Source organism: Coloeus monedula (genome assembly GCF_965178545.1).
Source record: "Coloeus monedula genome assembly, chromosome: 1".
In the NCBI taxonomy this organism is placed as follows: domain Eukaryota; kingdom Metazoa; phylum Chordata; class Aves; order Passeriformes; family Corvidae; genus Coloeus; species Coloeus monedula.
Genome location: NC_138781.1, coordinates 155,652,066 through 155,671,213, shown reverse-complemented (window position 1 = coordinate 155,671,213; position 19,148 = coordinate 155,652,066). Strand labels below are relative to the sequence as shown.

General features: G+C 38.6%; 1 protein-coding gene across 4 annotated transcripts in view; it reads left to right on the top strand.

The window, feature by feature from the left end:
• The window catches only part of TRAPPC9 (trafficking protein particle complex subunit 9), a 475,415-nt gene that overhangs the window by 73,469 nt on the left and 382,798 nt on the right, over nt 1–19,148 (top strand). For all 4 annotated transcript variants that reach the window (XM_082277955.1, XM_082277956.1, XM_082277957.1 and 1 more), the window contains one exon: nt 8,879–9,003. In XM_082277955.1, the coding sequence (XP_082134081.1) occupies nt 8,879–9,003 (125 nt within the window). The remainder of the gene's footprint in view (nt 1–8,878; nt 9,004–19,148) is intronic.

The following is a 19,148-nucleotide window of genomic DNA, read 5'->3' as shown; positions in this document are numbered from 1 at the left end:
AAGATTGCTGAGTGCAGTTTTGCCTAAAGTGACAGACTGAAATTTAAGGCATAATCCCCCTAATATTTGTACTGCAGAGAAAGTCTCTTCTGCTTAAACTTATTTTGAATAAAAGGAAGCTGCAATGTTTGCTTCTATTAGAATTATTTGGAATTACAAGTACCAGGTAACTTGTAATAAGGATTCCCTTTTTATGATAAACACACAGTGTTGCTGGAGTAATTACTCAGTAATTTTTTCGTTTGTCTGCTATGTTTACACTGATTAAATTAACTTGACAAAACAATATATTTCTGTATTAAAAACTCTCTGTTACTTGAATTTTTCCCCAGTACTCACTTGCAGGGATGCATTACCATTATAAGTAGTCTTTCAGTATAGAAAAAAATACAACAAAATTGCATGCAGAGCTTATTCAGGTTGAATAGGAATGATTTCTGCGAGTTACCTTGCAAATGCATGTAGACAAAAATTATAGTAATTGTTAGTAATGATTGAAAGATTTTGGTTTTGAAACCTCCCTAATATAAAATATAAAGGTACTTTAAAAATATTTTAGGACTTAACTGCACAAACCCTACAGTGTTGCTATACTAAGGTTCAATTTAGAACTTGCTGAAAATGCTGATAGTGAAGGAAGAGCACACCCTGATATTGTGAAAACACAGGTGCCTGGGAATTGAGACTTTGAGAAATGCCCTTGATAGCAAGTGAAATTATGTAGACTATAGATATGTATATATAGATACATAAACACACATATATATAACATTTCTTTCATTTTCCCAGTGTCCAAAAAGCTCTGAAGCTGCACTTGTCTAGGAGCTTTTCAGACGAAATAACATAAATCCAAAATATTCTGTAGGAGATAAAGATAACATACTTCTTGGTATGGATACTGAACAGTTGTGGGATTTGGGATCTGGATTTCAGCCTCTGTTGTTTACCTTTATCCAACTCTTATGGGACCACAGATGAACAAAATCTTTGAAAAACATTTTTACCTTACCATTTCTGCTTCCTGCTTCTCCGGAAAATTGTGTAACTGGAGCCTGGAAGCAATTCAGCCTTTCCTCATTCAGTGATGATAAAGGAGTAGGATCCATTAGTGCTTTGTTGGAACTTTGGTATCTGTGGGTGCTGTGTACTCTGTGTCCTTTGAAAGTGTTATTAGAGATGCTAAGTATATTGACTATTTAGTTGCTACTTTATTTTTTATGTATTGCTTTTAACTTCACAAATGCTGTACTTTCCAAAGAGTCAGGTAGGAGCCTGATGGGAAAAAGAGTAAAGAGCTAGAAAAATCAATGGCAACTATGACATGGCTTTTAATCATAGGGTAGCTGTGGTACCTTTTTCTTTTGAAGACCAACCACATTTACAGTGATGATCAAAATACTTTTGTCTTAAAAGTAATGTCTTTGGTAGGGCAATTTTTACTTTCATGTCTTTTCATTTGCTGCTGGAATTGTTCCCTTTTGTGCTGTTTGTAATCAGGACATGGTGCAGAAGGAATAAATTACTGATGTTTCTGATGATACACGTTCATCCAATTGGAAAGTAATCCAAGTTATCAATCAGAATTGGCTGATGTGTGTTGATGCTGTGCTGTCTCACAGAGAAAAATGTTGGGTGTGTTTCTAGATTAAAGGAAGCAAAACCACGAGTGGCTGTACAGGATCAGATCAGTGACCATCCAGTCCAATATCCTGACTGTGACAGTGGCTGAGAGCAGATTTCAGTGGGACAATACAGGAAAAATTGTGCACATACTTCTGTTTTCCTCTAGGCTTTTGGCCTCCAACTGTTGTTAGCTCAGGAGCTTCCAGGGCTGAATATGGTTTCTCTGGTTTTACGCACTGTTAGTCATCTTTAGTGGGTTTCTCTTTCCTAAAATTCTTCATTCTTCCTGTCAGCACTTTACAATGTGCCGTGGCAAGAAGAGTCACAGCCAAATTAATTTTTAGCAGCTTTGCACTTCCTGGTGTCCTTGTGTGTACAGGTTTTTGTACTGCATGAGAGAGGTAACAGGACGTCTTCCAAAGACGGTTCCTGCAGTGATTTGATGCATTTCCCCAGGGTATTGTCACAGCAGACTGGAGACTTCTACCTGGCTTAGTTGTCCCTGTTATGGAAACTGTTGCACATGCCAGCCTTGTCTCTTTGAACTCTCAGTTCTGTATGTTTGAGGGAGGCCGTACGCACTATTTGAAAGGTGATCTATGACCTTATGGTGCTCTTTATTTTGGTTTATATTACTTTCCTTATAATCATGGGGTAATGCACCATTTATCATTTGCTTTTTTGACTGTTGCTGAGCATTGATTTGGGAGATTCATGAATATCTGAACCATAGCTCCATGATCTTGCTTCTCAACAGAAATGATATGCTGAGAGCCTCTTATTACATGTATATGCTTAGGATTTTTTTTCCCATTTATTTATGCTAAATTTTGGTATTTTATTGGGTGTTTTCTCCTATGCAACAAAAGACAAGATGAGAAGAAATGGGCTCAAGTTGCACCAGGGGATGTTTAGATTGGATATTAGGAAACATTTCTTCACTGAAATGTTTGGAAAACATTGGAACAGACTGCCCAGAGTGGTGGTGGAATCACTCCCTGAAAAGTGTTCCAAAAAAATGTATGGATGTGGCACTTGGGGACATGGTTTAGTGGTGAACATGAAGGTGGTGCTGGGTTGAGAGTTGGACATGATGATCTTGGAGGTTTTTCCAACCTTAACAATTCTGTGATTCCATGTCTTAAAGTCAGTTGACCAGGATTTGGGAGATCCATGCAGAACATGTGTTTGCTGCAAATTCTAGCAAAATTTTGGATCTCTTGATCCTCAGCTGGATGGTGCAGGGTTCCTTCTCTGCATGTCCTTGGCTCTCTGGCCAGGAAGGTCAGTGTGGGTATTTAATTTTATTCTGGGGTAGCTACACTGAGTGAAGCAGGGGGAAGCCATCAATCTGCCCAGTACAGCCAGCTGTAAGGAGCTGAAGCAGTGAGGTCTCTGTCACCTGTTAAGGTGACTAAAAAGGTCAACAGGATACTCACATTATGAGCATAATGAATTCCCCTTTCCAGCTATTATACTGTAATTTCTGAAATTCAGCCTTCCCCTGACACTGAATGGGGTAAGAACAATAGCTGCTCTTTCTGGACTATAATGTACACGGTGACTTGTTTGAGGATTTTAAAAAAGCTCCTGTTACGTGGGGACAGTGTTTTGCAAAGTTAATGAATTAATTTACAAGGAGTACTTCATTATGTAGAATGTTAATGTTCATTTATTCCCTGTATAGGGAACCTAAAGACAAGTGTGAGAATATTTAAATTCATAAACTCATCAAAGGAACTAATTAATTACATGTTGAGAGAGAAGCAAATCTATGCCTTAAGTCTCTCCTTCCCTTCTCGGGGGGGGGGGAAAGGTTGCAGAGAAATAATAGCATATTTCTAGAAGCACTAATCTTGAATATTTTTTAACATTGTTTTGCAAGACCAGTGTATATTTCATACTCACTTTGTTGTTTTTCTGCTGAAATGGCCAGATTTTATCTACTTCAAAATGTCCCTGCACTTACATAGTGTATAAAGCATGACAAAGCTTTTTTTTTGTTGGTCGGAATGAAACTTGGTTTGGAATTTAAATGTGCACTTGACAGGTCTTTCAAGAAAGTAGCCTGGAGGACTTTATTAGGATAATGGTATCACTGATGATGAGGTCCTCAGAGATGTCCTCAGCGATAATACTCCTCAGAGTATTATCATTTCCATGTTACTCTGCTTGGTAGCCTTTGAAACACTTAATCATTCCGAGTATTCTTCTGAAGTGACTTCATTTCTAAGAAGTTTTTTTGTCTCTGTAGTTTGAAGATGTCAGGTTGCTTGTACTGTTAAAATGAGTAAATGAGTTTTTTCCTTCTGTTCAATTTTTAAAATACAAATGCTTCTGTGTCCTCCATAAATTCATCACTGTGTAACTTCAAAAAATATTCTTAATTTTTTGAGAACTTCTCATACAGAATTATTGAATTCCAGCTTCAGTAACTACAGAAGATAATTACAGAGGATAATCTTCCAACTGCCTTTAAGACAGATAAATAATCTTGTCTCATGATTTGACTAATATAGGGTGGGATTTTTTTAACAGTATATAAGTGCCATAGTACTTCAGCCTATACCAGTTGTACCAGCCACCAGACAAATACACAGAGGGACTGGTGTTTCAGACCCCAAATCTTGACAGTGTAAATCTCTAAGACAGACATGAGGCAAATTACAATAAATTGGTTATTGGCACATACAGGCTAATAAACCTGCCATCCTGTTATGCTGTTCCTTTGCTGAGGATTTTATTTTAGCATCTAATGTAATCTGCCTAAATAATCTCTAGTGTTTATTATGAATTTCTTTACACTTCCTTTGTTCTCTTTCATTGCATTCACCCTTATTGTAAATTTATCTCCCAATTTTAGTTCAGTTCAGCAACCTCAGGACATAAATCCTTTCTTACAGTGCATTTGTTATTGTTAATTATTGTCTTCAAAGGTAGTGGGGTTTCAAAGAAGTGCTCAAGTCTGGTACATATCATCTGTGCCCTGCTCCTGGGAGCCAGAGAGCTGATGCATTCCCAGGAACTTTGCCTGGAGTGCTGCTACCTGGGGTCCCTCCTTTGACAGTCTTGAGCATGTTCTTGTGAGAGGGAAGGAGCTGCATCTCAGTGCCCACCTGAAGGGTGAAGGGGATTATATTGCCTCAAACTGTATTCTGGTGTTATTCTACTCTTTGTTGCTGCACACAGCAAGTTTCTAGAATTCTGACCACTTCACAAGAATACAGTTCTTTTTCTAAGGAAAAAAAAAGGCATTCAAGTTCAGCAAGCAGAGTCTGTCTCCTGTCTCGAGTTGTTTTTTTTCTATTTTTCCACATGTTTAAAGTACTTTAAAGCTATTACAGTGTTCTTATGAGATATTGCATACCAAGAGGGTTTTGTTTTGAAATTTCAATCAGGGAAGGATTGACAAAATAAACAAATGGGCTGAGGTGGCATTTAGCTTTCATATGTTATGATCAAGCTGTGTACTTTCCAAAACCTCTAGGATTCTATGACACAGCATCATAGAATAGTTTGGATTGGAAGGGACCTTAAAGCTCATCTCATTCCAACCCTCTGCCATGGGCAGGGACACCTTCCACTATCTCAGGTTGCTCCGAGCCCTGTCCAACCTGACCTTGAACATTTCCAGGGATGGGGCATCCACAGATTCTCTGGGCAACCTGTGCCAGGGCCTTACCACCCTCTGGGTAAAGAATTTCTCCCTGTCAGTTTGATGCCACCCCTCCTTGTCCTGTCACTCCACAGCCTTGCAAAAACTCCCTCTCCAGCTCTCTTGGACCCCTTTTAGGCACTGCAAGGGGCTCTAAGTTTTCTGCAGAGCCTTCTCTTCTCCAGGCTGCACAGCCTCAGCTCTCCCAGCCTGTTTCCAGAGCAGAGGTGTCCCAGCCTCCTCTGGACTTGGTCCAGCAGCTCCACGTCCTTCTGATGTTGGGAGCCCCAGAGCTGGATGCAGCACTCCAGGTGGGACCTCACCAGAGCAGAGCAGAGGGGCACAATCCCCCAGGAAACATCCCTGGGCTGCGAGGGGGATCCCTGCTCTGGGCCAGCAGACCCTCCTGCCCTCCCTGGAATGGGCTGCTCAGGAACGTGGTGGAGTCCCCGTCCCTGGAGGTGTTTCTGGAAAGACTGAACGTGGCACTCCGTGCTCTTGTCTGGTTGATGTGGTGGTGTTCTGTTGTAGGTTGGGCTCAATGATCTCTGAGGCCTTTTCCAACCTAAATGATTCTGGGATTCCTCCTCCTCCTGCCCCTCTTGGGGTCCCTGTGCTGCTGTTCAGGAAGCTGCAGGAAGCAGATCTGCACTGCTGTTGGATTGTATGAAATTCTCCTGGAAAGAAGGAGCACTTCAGCCTAAAATCTTCCAGTGTTTCCATCCCGTGTGACATCGATTTATTTGCCTGGGCACTGCCTCAGAATCCAAACCTCTCTGAAGTCCTGCTGTCAGTGGGACAGTTTACAAGTGTTTCCTTGCTGTGGAGTTTGAGACCTCCATAGCTGTGATATACCTGTTGGAAAGTGTATCCATTTTTGTCCCCCGGATCAGGCCAGTGATCCTTGCACAGCACAGGACAGGAGCTGTCCCATGCCACCTCTTCCTTCAGTGCTCAGTTACCATGTTGTAAATCTACGGGTTTAACTCCCTGAATGCACTTCACCTCATTCAAATAAGAAATTGTGTGGGATTCTTCTGTGCAGTGTTGCTGGGAAAGTGGCTAATGAAGCTAAATTGACAATTTACTTAACATTTGAGAGGAGAGAGGAAATGCTGGTAAGAGATTTTGCTCTGTTGTGACAGCAGTGACTGGGATGTTAGAAAGGCAAGCTGTGTTTTTGCAGTTACCATGGAAAAAGTGTTGGTCATATGCTGTTACCATGGAAATATTCAATGTGGATTGTTGAAATTAGGAAAATTTCTGGACAAAGTAGAAAGACAATTATTCTTTTTACAGTACAAGGCTGCTCAGGCTGTTTGACAGTAGGGATTGACAAAACTATGGAGGATTTAGCATCTTCATCTCTTTAAACTTCATGAGAGAAAATAAAACATAGGAAGTATCAAAAAAGATAAGTATCAGTAATCTAAAACTTCTGGAGAACTGCTTCATTGATGCTCAGTTTTCTCCTGCCATCATTAAGTTCTGCAGCCTACCAGGGTTTTTAGCAGGATTTCCCCTCTTGTGACTAATGTATTGCAGAGAAGCTGGGCAAGGTCTTTCCACCATTGCTGCCTGGTCAAAGAATAGAAAAACCAAAATAATTTAAAAAATAAATTGTTTGCAGCAGAACGTGATTTTTTTTTTTTTGTCCTCTGGAAGAGAAGTTGACTTGAGCAGTCCAGGCTGTGAAGGGCTGAGTCATTTGCAGCATAACAAAATGCCTGGCACTGGCTCTGTGAGAGTGACACAGACTTGAGACAGAAAGTTCAACCACTACAAGTTACCTTGGACTTCCCTTTCATCCTGATGTCTCCTTTCCTAGAAAACCTCAGTTTTCAGATACAATTTAGAGATTAAAAAAATCTCTTCTTCCCAGAGAAAAGTTTTAAACTATTGTCTTTTCTTCCCCCCCGCCACAGAAAACAAAAATGAAATGGGGTTTTAAAGAATAAAATAATTAAGAAAGGCATTAGTTGTATGTCTGTGATGTTGTTTTAGGTATTATCTATTCCTCTCTCAAAGAAAAGAAAGCTCACGCCATATAAAACATGGAAAATCTGATTAATGTCATGCAGATTTTCATACTTGGTTCTTTTCATGTTTTAATTTGTAATTTTATGCACCAGTCAGTGTCAGTTTTTGTTCTAAATATAGAACTAGTGAAAATCATTTATCAGTTGGAGAAGAATATTTTTCCTCAATTAAAACATCTAATTTTCATTTTGAAAGAGTGGCTTTCAAAGCCTGTGATCAAATGTAGTTCTGTATTTATTCCTGTGTTTTGTCTCATTCTTGGGCCTGCTGCATTGCCACGGGCAGGGTACTCTCACCTGCCTGTCCTGCTCTCCCCCAGGAACTGATACAAGAGGATATTTATTCAGTGCTAAGGTGCATTTTAGAAGTAGTTAGTGAAGGGAGTTGCCAGTAAGGGAATGTGGGAATTTTCCCTTTGTTTTCTCATTTGGACACCTGTGAAGTTTAATGAAGCAAAACCCCTTTCAGGTTCCATCTCATTCTTATGGTTTCTTCTTTTGAGGACCATATCCTCAACATGTCCAGATTTCATAGGAGCAATTTAGGAAATATGTTTGGGTTTTGTGTAACACTTTGGTGTTTCCCATGCGTTCAGCTGTATGTGTCTGCTGCTGTACATGAGATCTTGCTTGTATTTAATTGTTGTTTGTGGATTGCAGTTGCTCTGCACAGCATCAAGGAACAAAGTCCTGCTCTTCTTTGGATGTAAATCTAAATAATAACAAATACTGAATATAGTTTTACTTTATGTTAAAGCTTAATTATTTTAATTTTCTTGTTCTTCTTTTTTTGATTCAGCAGTAATTTTCACACATTTTAAGTTTGTGCTGAGAATGTAGCCTTGGTTGGGCTGAGAACCCCAAATATGCTGTGGTGCATTTATTTACCTTCAAGTTACAGCTTTTTGGCAGTAACAGACACTATTAAGTTGTTCTGTTGTATCTTGCTGCCATCCTATGTGCCTAGTACCCAGACTGGGAGTAAACACCAAACTGGGGATTCCTGTCAGGGTATTCCTTAAGCTTTTTTGTTGACTCTTACAATGAAAATCTTAAGTTTCCATTTTACCTCCTTTATAAATGAGAACTATTTTATTTATTTTTATATCAGAAGCTGTACAAAATGTGACATCTCTATTTTCTGTCATTTTCCACAATATATGCTTGAAAAAGAAATCCTCATACCAGAAATTAAAGATCCTAAGGAGCTGATAGGGTCACTGTCATGGAAATCCACAAACTTTTATCTTTATTTTAATATTGTAAATGTTAAAATTAATTTTACATTATTAACTCTGACATCTCTGTTGTGATATTTCAAATGCAGTTGCCATCCTTCCCTGTGATCTTCACCGAATTTTTGGTGTGTTCAAGTTCCATTTTTTTTGGTGTCCTGGGAGAAACGGCCAAATAATCTTTGTCTTTTGTTTTGTCTTTTTGTATAAAAGGTTAATATTATTTTTTGTGTCTTTTCTCTCCCTTTGATAATACAGATGTAAATTAATTGGAACAAAGGATAGCATTAGATAAGCAAAGTAATTCAGTTTATTCTCTGTTCCAGATGGAATCAGTGTCAGTGGACTCCCACTCTCCAGTCCTTTCCGGCAGGTTGTCAAACCAAGAGTGGAGACCAAACCTCTTAATCCCCAAGAAAGCAGCAAAGTTGGTGATTTCAGTCACGTCAAGGTAAGGGAATGACATCAGAATAAGTAAATCCTGTGGTTTTTCGCTGTACTGTGCTATGGTTTGTTGTGTGATTAAAAAACAAAGGTTTCCTTGTCTCATAAATATTTCCCTTTGGTTTCCTTTAGCACAGCTTGATGTTCTGAGTTTGCATTGTTATATTAGAGCCAACAAACAAAGAAGATGAAGAAAGATCAGGCTAACAGTGGAAAGTGCAGAGTTGGTTATCACTGTGGTGTACTGGGGGAGCTGTCAGCTCACCTCATGGTGCTTTCTCATGCTGTTTACTCTGTAGGAAGGTGCTTCTCTATGAACTCGTGGCTTTCTTGCAGTGAGGTTTTTTCTAGTGGTGTGGATAAAGTAATAAAACAGAATAGTTGAGAGAGTCAAAGGAAAAGTAAATAAAAGTAGCAGGGTGGAAGGAAGAACAGTTGTGTAGGTGGAAGCTGCACTTTGCTTACCAAGAGTCTGCCCTGGACAAAGCTTCTCTTTGCTTTTTTGTGGCAGATCTTACCTGTTGAAGGTGTAAAGTTGTTTTGAGTATGAAATAAGTTTAGCTTCATAATAGCCAGATTTGAAGAAGATATAATTTAAGATGAAAATAAGAAAAACTATGTAAAAATATTTTGTAAAAATATGGACTGCAGCACTTCATTGGTCTCTTCCCAGGCTTTGGTGAATGTTGTGTTGTGTGCAGTATTTGATACATTCCCTCCACGGATCCGTGTTCTGCATCAGCTCATCCCATCAGGAATTAGAGCAAGTGTTGTACAGTGCAATATTTGGCCTCGCATGTGTTTGGCTGGGAAGCAAACACAGGCTCTGCTTTTCTCAGTGACTTGCTTTGCCTGTGAATTTGCTTCCTTCACAGTGAGAATATTCACAATTCTATCTGAGCAAGAAACAGGTGAAAATGTTAATTTGTAAGTGTGTTTCTTTTGGACCATTAGCACTGCTAATTTGTCATCAGTTGATTCTGCAGCACAGAAAACATGATTGCAGCATAGGAAAGGTGTTAAAAAATTCCTAAAGCCTTTGTATTTCATGACATAGCAATGTGTTTCCTAATTGTTTATAAATCAGTATGACTGAGGAAATAATTTGCTATTTAAGTGAATAAAATGTCCAGCATTAATTTTCAAGTTCAGAACTTTGTGTAGAGTGTCTGACCTGTAAATACCTCTGAGCCAAGGCAGCAAGGGGAGTGTTACTTCAACATAGGATTAAAAATCTAGAAATGGAGAATTTTGCACCAAATACATGAAGAAAAAAGCATTTTGGTGCACTTTTTACTTGTCAATCAGTTGTCCTGGCAACCAAGAACTTGCAGGTTCCCAATGATCTGTGTGATAATATTACAATGATGTTGGAGGGCTGTGAAGCAGAAACTTGGTTTTTAACAGTGTGTAGCAAAACAGTGTGATGGGAAGGCACATGCTGGATCCTGTTGCCAGGTTTATGGGATGAATTTTGATTTAATTGGTATTTTGTGATGGAAGAACCATTCAGATGATCAAAACTATGTTGAGTAGAGAATGCACATTGCAACAGCATCAAAGGGTTCTTTGCTGAGTAGATGTTTCTGTGTCCTGAGCCTGCTGTGTATGACTGCTGTACAGAATCTGTAGTGTGCCTGGAGTTTGTCCCAGCAATACTACTATAAACTACTATAAACCAGTAATTTGATCTGCTTGGATTAAAAATGCCTATGGAGCTCAAAACTGTTTAGAGCTATCTTAGAGAAATGTTTTTTGATTCACTGGACTATCCACATAAGTCTCTGTGTACATGGAGAGACACAGAAGGTAGTGGGCAAATGACCAGAAAAAATTACCTGTTGCAGCTGAGGAGATGCATTTGCCTGTTCAGCTGACTGCATTACCTCTGACTGGTGGTCATTCTGTGATAACAAGGTTTATCCAGTTTTGTACATTCACTCTTTCTCTGTAACACACGTTATTTCTACTTGTGACTTCTCTCTGTTTTGGCACTGCTCTTTAGTAGGAAGCAGCGTAAGAACCACCAGTAGCTTAAAATGAAAGCGAGGTAAGTTCCAAACCATAGCATCAGGGAGTTACTGTAAACAATCCAGTCAATTAAGCATTTAGAGATACAATTAGAATGTGCTGTGGTCCAGTTTTCTTGGCTGAGTTTTGAGAAATTTGCTGTGGTTTTGGATTTGATTCTCTCTGTTTTAGGCTGAGTGTCTCTGAGTACATGAATTATGTTTATTGTCAAATGCTTTTGCTCAGACATCACTGTCTGAAATGGAACAAGCTGGGATCTTCACACGAGAGATGGTCCCAGGTTCCCTTTGATACTGAGTCTCAAAATATTTGGTATTTATGAACCTTTTTGAGTTCCCTAGAACCTCGTTAAAAGATCCTTGGGTTTCTCCCTGTGGCAGCAGAACAATTTTGTGTGCTGTTGGTTTGTCCCTCACGGTGCAGTTCGGGATGAGTGCTGGGTTACATTTGGTTTATAGTTGTGCCAATTAGAGTGGTTTGACAAGGACTAATGTAAGAAGCAAGTGGGAGTTTTTAAGTTAAGAAGCAAGATGGAGCTTAAACAATTTGTATGTGTGGTGAAAACACTCTGCTGTCACTTTATTCATGATTTAACAATAGGTGTCTGATGTGAATATTCAGGAGTAGTGGTTATTTTTCAATCCTGCATGCTGTGCATAAGCTCATCTTCAAATAAAAGTGAATATCTGCAAATGAAAGTGAATGTAAATCAATGTTTCTCATATTGCTGATTCTGAAATGTCCTTGTTCAGATATTTATAAGCCTCATACTTAAACCTTCCCTCCCTACTTGTTTGCCTTACAATTTTTGTGCTTCAGTCTTGGATATTGCAGTCAAGCTTCTCTGCAATCTCCGTTTCCAATTTTGCTGCAGGCTCTCTCCTAATAAACCGGTCACTGGCTTCTGGAAATGACTGTTACAATGAGCTCATAAATTCAGTGTAAAAATTGCTTTATGACCTCATCATAAAGCTTGCTTATACCCTCAAGCTGAATAGGATCTCACAGTGTAATATTATGTTCAGATACTCTTTTCTGCTGTTCAGTGCTGGCTAGTTGTGCTGAGCCGTGTCTAAACTCCTTGGTTGTTCTAGGGTGTATCTGCATGAAAGGATGAGTTACCCTGCTTCTCTCTGCATTGCTGTGGTGATACTGGTGTACAAATGTCAGTTTGGAGGCTGAATCTGTTACTTTTTGAGTAACACTGCAGTGCGTTTAGAGATATTAAACAATTCTGTGTCTTAATGCAAAAGCTGCAGTGAGAAATTTAACCAGATGTCATAATCTCTCAGCAAACACAGTGTCAGTTTTAACCTAGGGAATTCTGCACTGCTTTTCATGCTTGGAAGCTGAGATTATGTGGTGTAGTCTAGTTCTTGTCAGTGATGGAAGAAACACGCTGGCACTTCACTCCATATTCCAAATGGACTTGAGCTTTAGAGATCTGTCTGACCCAAATGAAAAGTTGAAATGGACAACTCTTTTACCTGGGTCATGAAAACTTTGAAAGCATGTTGTGAGTTTTTTAAAACCTTGGTTTAAGCTGTTAAAAACACCCAGTGCTTGCCGGCCAGTTGCTTGGCAGACAGGGCTGGTTTATAATTTATGAGGGATTTGGCTGATTTCTCTATTTGTTTTGAGACTTGTTTGTTCAGGAGAATTTCCCTCAGCATCCTGAATGTGAGCTGTAACTCTGGAGATTCAGCTGCAGAAGCTGGAGAGATTTAAGGACTCTCATAAAACTGCTCTGTTCCTGCACTATCAGTAAATGGTAGGAAGTGTTAAAATACAGTATGTAGAGCTAATTTAATTTAACACACTGTCTTAATGTATCTTTTCTGATTTAGTCAGCAGTGTATTAAGATGAGATACAGGCCTTAATTGGATTTTTTCCTATTCAGTTCTCAGGCTTTACTCTTCTATTTGAAAGTGTGCTGCTAATAGGGATAAACTTTATATTGTTGGTACTTCAAGCTCTAACTCCTTTTACTCATAAGCCTTACATCTATTCTAAGTTTTAAGCCCTTAAACAGAACAAGTGGGATTTTTCTGTTGTTTAATTTTTAAATAATTTTGGGTGCTGCTGAAGTTAGTGTGGATGTTGAATCTATAGAATACAACTGAAATTTAGATTCCTTTTTATTGAATAAATGTGAATATAGGAATGAGATCTTAGGCACAAATATATAACCCAGTTTAGATGTTCTACTTCCACACTGTCCTAACTTGGAATTCAGTACTATGATTGTAAATTTCATGGCCCTGAGTTCTCCCTCAGCATTAAACATGTCAAGTCTTATGCTTCTATCTCTTGTTTCCCTAATAACTTTCAAGACGGTAGAAGAGAAGATAAAAAGTAAACAAAGCTCTTTCACTTCCAAATCTGATTTTTATCAAAATAATGCATACATTATTTTTTATAATTGACATTTGTGGTATGAGTGCCAGAAAGCCACTCACATTTCCTGAAGCCTGCTCAAATTGGAGCCATGAGCCACATCAACCTTTGCCTGGTCAGCAAAGTGTTTTTTCTTGCCTTCCTGGCCAACAATTGTAGTTTTCTTTGAGATAAAGTGGATTATAAAAATAGAGCCATTCTGCAAAAACAAGGGAGAGATGATTTTTGGCAGTTGGTACCTGTCTGGCAAAATTTGATTATGATCTGGATCTAGATGAAAGCTGGCAATTTCTGAGCTTTTCTGGGTCTAAATGCTTTGAACTTTCCTTCCCTGACCAGTTCAGCATTGCTTACCTTCCCTTGGGTTATATAAATAGTTGAATATTCCACACAATTTCTGCTCACCAGTCCTCTTCTTCTCTTCTTTTGTGAATTGTTCCGTCAAGAAAGGAACAGGCTGTTGTGCCCTAGAGAGGGCTGTAATTCAGAACACTAAGAAAATGTTTTACTAAAGCTATTCTTTAGAGCCAGAGGTGGAAAAAACTCTACTACCCCTTGGGTTTGGATAAATTCAATTCATTCAGCTTGTCTGGTGTTTTATATTCAATATTACCATAGTAGTATCTGCAATTTCAATGCAATATCTTTTAGAACTTGCCATTTTTCCCATTTTATTTGACATGAAAGAAGAATTAAAAATTTTATAAAGTACTAATAGAAAATTTTGGATAGATTCACTGCCTACCTGTCAAAAGCACTGTTTCTGTGGACTTTCTTCATTGTCACTTGGAAAATAAGTGATGATACCCTGCTTATACCCAAACCAATCTCTCATCAGGAGCAGCTGCAGGTTCAATCTCCTGTATAAACCACACTTCACCTCTCTTTCTTGTCTAAAGATGAACAAAGAAAAATTGAAGTTGACACCAACACAATAAACAGAGCTTATGTGAACAGCTGGAGGTGGTCACATCCATAATGACATTATGATGAGAAAGCAAAACTTAATACTGAGGTTGGCTTTTGTAGGAGGGTGTTGACTGTATAGAAAGTGAGGGGAGAAAAGGAGGGGAAGTTGCCTGGGTTAGAATAATGGAGAAATAGTATAGATGGGCTCATGGGAAGACCTGCTGAGCTGGAAACTTGAAGCAGAGGGAGGGTTGGAACAAACATCTGGAACAGGCTGGTGAAAGTTGTCAGCTCTGTAAGAAATTTTAAGAATAATTAGAAATGGAGATGTTTTCTGAATTCTCTGCTTGCATTGGATGATAAATTTTCTCACACTGTTCTTCCAGAGGTCAGAGAGCCCTTGCAGCCTGGAGCTCTCAGAATGTAACCTGCTGTGTGCCCCGTGGTCAGGTGTCACAAATTCCAAATCCCCTTGGGGTTTTAAACATTAATTTTGCACTTGCAAGTTCTTGCATGTTTAGTTTCCCTCTTTTAATGAGAACAGATGAGGTAGGTCAGGCACAGGGTTTGGATCAAAGACCACTCTTTATTTCAGGTGCCTTATTTACTTGTTTCTTACCTGTGTACATTTACACTGTTCGTGTTATAGATCCAGACATTTACTGCTGAAGTTGGTTTCAGCCTCATGCTACATTTTTGCTTAAATATTGCTCATCCTGCATATGATAATATTTTCTTGCCAAATGTTCAATGGAACTTTTTTGAAATTCCATAAATTTTACTGATTTAATAATTTTCTATGGTGTTTTACCCACAAAACTCAGTGCATTGACAAATAATGAAGAACAGCTTTACTGCAGGCTGTGATAAACACTGTGCCATAGGCTTTTCTCTGCATTTGAGAATAACTAAATCTGCAAGCAAGTTCAGTTTCTTAATATTTCAAGTAACTTTTTTTGTTGAAGTGTTTTCAATTCCTCCGTCACAGAGGCAGATCATAGTAAGGGTTGGAGTTTTGTTCTGATTTTTGGGCAGCTGGCCAAAGGAGATAAAGAGCATCTTGATTAAAAAAAAGTAGAATCTTTAGACTGCGAATGTTCTCTGTAGCTAGAAGTGGCATTTTTAATAGCTGCCTTCTCTGGGACTATGAGAAAGAGAATGAAGTTTAGTAATTTATCACTGTGGGGACTTCAGAAGAGTAGGTCAAATGTGGTAGTTTTGCTCAGAAGAAATGGGAAGTGCAGAATGTGATGGCTGTAATTGATGCCAAGGCATTTTTGAAAGGGCACCTCAGAATCTGCTTTACCAACTTCGTTTCACTGAGGGAAACAACAGGATCATCATCACAGCAAGCTCCACATTTGCTGTTTATGGGTAAACCAGGCTTTAAATGTCATAGCTTGCAAGTTTGTAGTAAGGTGGTCTGGAAGAGGGATTTCTTAAGAGAATTTCAGTTTATTTATGAGTGTGTTTAAAGCTTTTTGATTTAGTACTAAGAAGGATGATGTGCTAAATTTATCATTGATCAGTCAGAGGCTGACTCTTTGTTAGGGGGAATAGGACAAGATTGAGTTCAAAATACTTAAATTTCCAAGCAATGAAAACTATCTAAAATTATCAAAAGTAGAGGAGAGGAAATTCTTTGTAAGACAAACTCTGAGACTTAAATAAATGCAGCTTTTAATACTGTTTTAGATAAAACAGATCCAGCTCATATTTTGTTGGTCATTTTATGAAATTGGCTTCTCTGTGTTGTCATGAAATTGCTGATCTTGCTGTATATTGCAGTGACTGATGTGAGAGAGGGAAAAGCAGGTGATGAAAAAAATATGATGTGAAGAGGGAAGGTGTAGGAATTTGAGGATGTTGATCAAATAGAGTGTAATTTCTTAGATGTTTCTCTGTGATTCATTTAGACCTGATTTTCTGTAGGTGTAATCTTAGAGTAAATTAAATTCCTAATGTTCTTGAGTTTAAATGGAATAAAAATCTTGTTCCCTGGTAGTAGAAGAGAAAAAGTACTGTGAATATTACATTGGGAAATTGATCCTTTATGCTGGTGCATGTTATTTTTGTGTGTAGTATTTTCTGTACCACTTAGAGGTGTGTAGTTTGATGATGTATTGGTATAAATATTACTGCTAAGTGACTCAGATGTGCTTCAGCTGTCTGTAGCCATTAAATACAGTGAGCATAATGCATCACACTTTGCAGATTGGTGAGAGTGGAGAACTCAGAATGACTTGCTAATTTTAAATCTGGGGCTCTTAAAACATGATTGGTTTAGCTGAAATAGCTCTGAGAAGAGAAAAAGGCAAATGACAAGAAGCAATTAAAATACATATTTTGTAATAAAGTTAATCTGTGGAGCCAGGAAGCTTCTGGATTGCTTCATGGCAGTAACTCGTGTGTCTAAATTTTATCCAGTTTACTTTCAGCTAGGTTATATCTTTGTATCAAATGCCCAGGAAGGTGAGCAGTCCATGTCAGTAACTTTCTTGAGTAATTCCATGAAATTCCACTCATTTTTGGTTAGACATTGTGCAAATGCAAGTAATAGACAATTTTATTACTACTGATGCTGACAGTCCAGAACAAGGAATAAATTACTTGCCCAAGATCACACAAGATGTACAGTTGGGAGTATTGTCAAAATAACCGCCAAATGCTCCAGCCCATGATGAGAGTGAGAAACAGGTCATGTAATCTTCTTTCTTAAGAATATGAAAAAATAATCTAAAAGCTTGCATTCTTCACTGCTGGAGAAATTCAACATTAGGTTTTCTTTGCCTAGAACCTTGATCTTTTACCAAAAGCCATTTCTAGATTTTGCCCCCTGCATGGTGCTTGTTCCCAATGGGCAGCTGTCTGTATCTGTTTAATTCTTCCATGTTACTCTTCATTTGTTTTTCTACCTCTTGTTGGTCAGTGCAGTGCTGTGGGCAGTCCAAATCCTCTCCCTGTGTTTATCTGCTTGCTTAGTAATCACCTGTAGACTACAGGTGCTCCAGGCTAGAATAATGAGGGGAATAGCTACAAATGGAGAGCAAATGAGTTGAATTATAAAAAAGATGGAATGTTATCCAGATGCTGGCAATCTATTCTTGTAGCCTTGGTGGAAAACTTCCTACTGATGATCCATCTAATCTGATTCTCATAAATTTACCTCTGAGCTTCTAGCCAAGAACTCTGAGCTGAAACAGGCATTTTTGGAAGTTAGCCAATTTTATGGAAATATTTCAGTGGCAGAAAACTTTCTACGTCCTTGCAGCAGTTCCTGTAATGGTGAAATAGCCATGCCTTTCAAAAGTGCATTTTACCATTACCTCTAATTTGTCTTACCTTCAATTTCCACCACTGGGTTTTAAAGCAAATAAAGGGCCTTCTGCCCTAGGTATCTTTTTTCTCTACTTATTTTAAATGAGATAATGTGGGACCAATTATTTTTAGAATTTTATTCAGAACTTTTGTATATGACAGAAATGTCAAATTCCGAAGGAAGGAGGACACTGCTTTTCCTTCACTATTATACAGCTCAGTGATGATTGCCCCCAAAGTGCTGGTTTTGCTCTTGAAGCTGTATCTCTGTAAAGTTTTAAAGTTTTATGAACGATAACGAACATTTTTTTTTTTTTATGTTTCGTTTTTGAAACTGACCTTTCAGGTTTCCTTTGTGGTGGTACTGTCATGCAACTATAATGCATAACTTCACCATGACAATTTTTCTATCACAAAAGAAGTAAAATAATTTGAATTGTAACTGCTCTTTGTACTTGGTATCCAAGTGTGGGTTATGATCTCCCAGTCTGGATGGAATGGAGCTGAAATGGTGGGTGATCATTAGATTTTTAACTGAAAAATTATTAAAAGTAGAAGCAATTTCATTATCATGGTCTATACCACTTACTTCAGTGAATATTCCTGTGAGTGATTTTTATTCATATTAAGAGAGGTAAGTTGAGGAAAAGAAAAAGCTGTCCCCAAATTTGAGCAGTTATAACTATACTGTATAACTGTATTTCACTAATAACTTTGAAGAATAACTGACTATAATGTCTGTGAAGTAAAAATACTCAAACCCCCACAAAATCCAAACAATTCAATCCTCAGGTGTTTGTGTAGTGGCAGCTCTGCTCACCTCACCTCCTTTGTGAAAGGTGAGCAGAGTTTTAAAAGGTCCCTGATGGAAAAGGTAACACAATGAGCCTGTGGACATTCTTTCTTTATTTACTGTATACAGGGGACCTTGTTTCCCCCTGGATTGCAGACTTTATGACATAACTGTGTGCAAAACAAGATGTTTTCTGCACTGTGCAGTGCCAGGCTAAGTCCTGCTGAGCTGTGTGTTCATTACACCAGGCTCTCCCAGTTGTGTGTTGAATCTCCCAAGGAACAGGAAGGCATAAATAGGGGTCTCTAATTCCAGGAACAAACATCTAGGGAATATTGGCTGAAAGAGAAAGGGAGGAGGAATCCAGATCAACTTAATCAACTTAATAATTTTGCATTGAGAAAAGAACACATTCTGCATTCTGGGCAAAATTCATAGATGTTTCTCTAATGTCCATTATCATAATACCCAGCTCACTCCAGTGGGGAATGTATTCCTCATTATTATGAAAATAATACCAGCAGGAATCTCAAATATCTCTGCTTGCCCATAACTTCTGATTGCTGCTGTCCAGTGACAGGAGAAATGGCCTAGAGCAGTTCTGGTACCTGCAGTGTCTCCCATGCACAGGGAAACATAAGGAAGAGCAAGGGCTGTATCATTGATTTTCCTCCTCTGTAACACTGACTTGTTTCTACCTTTG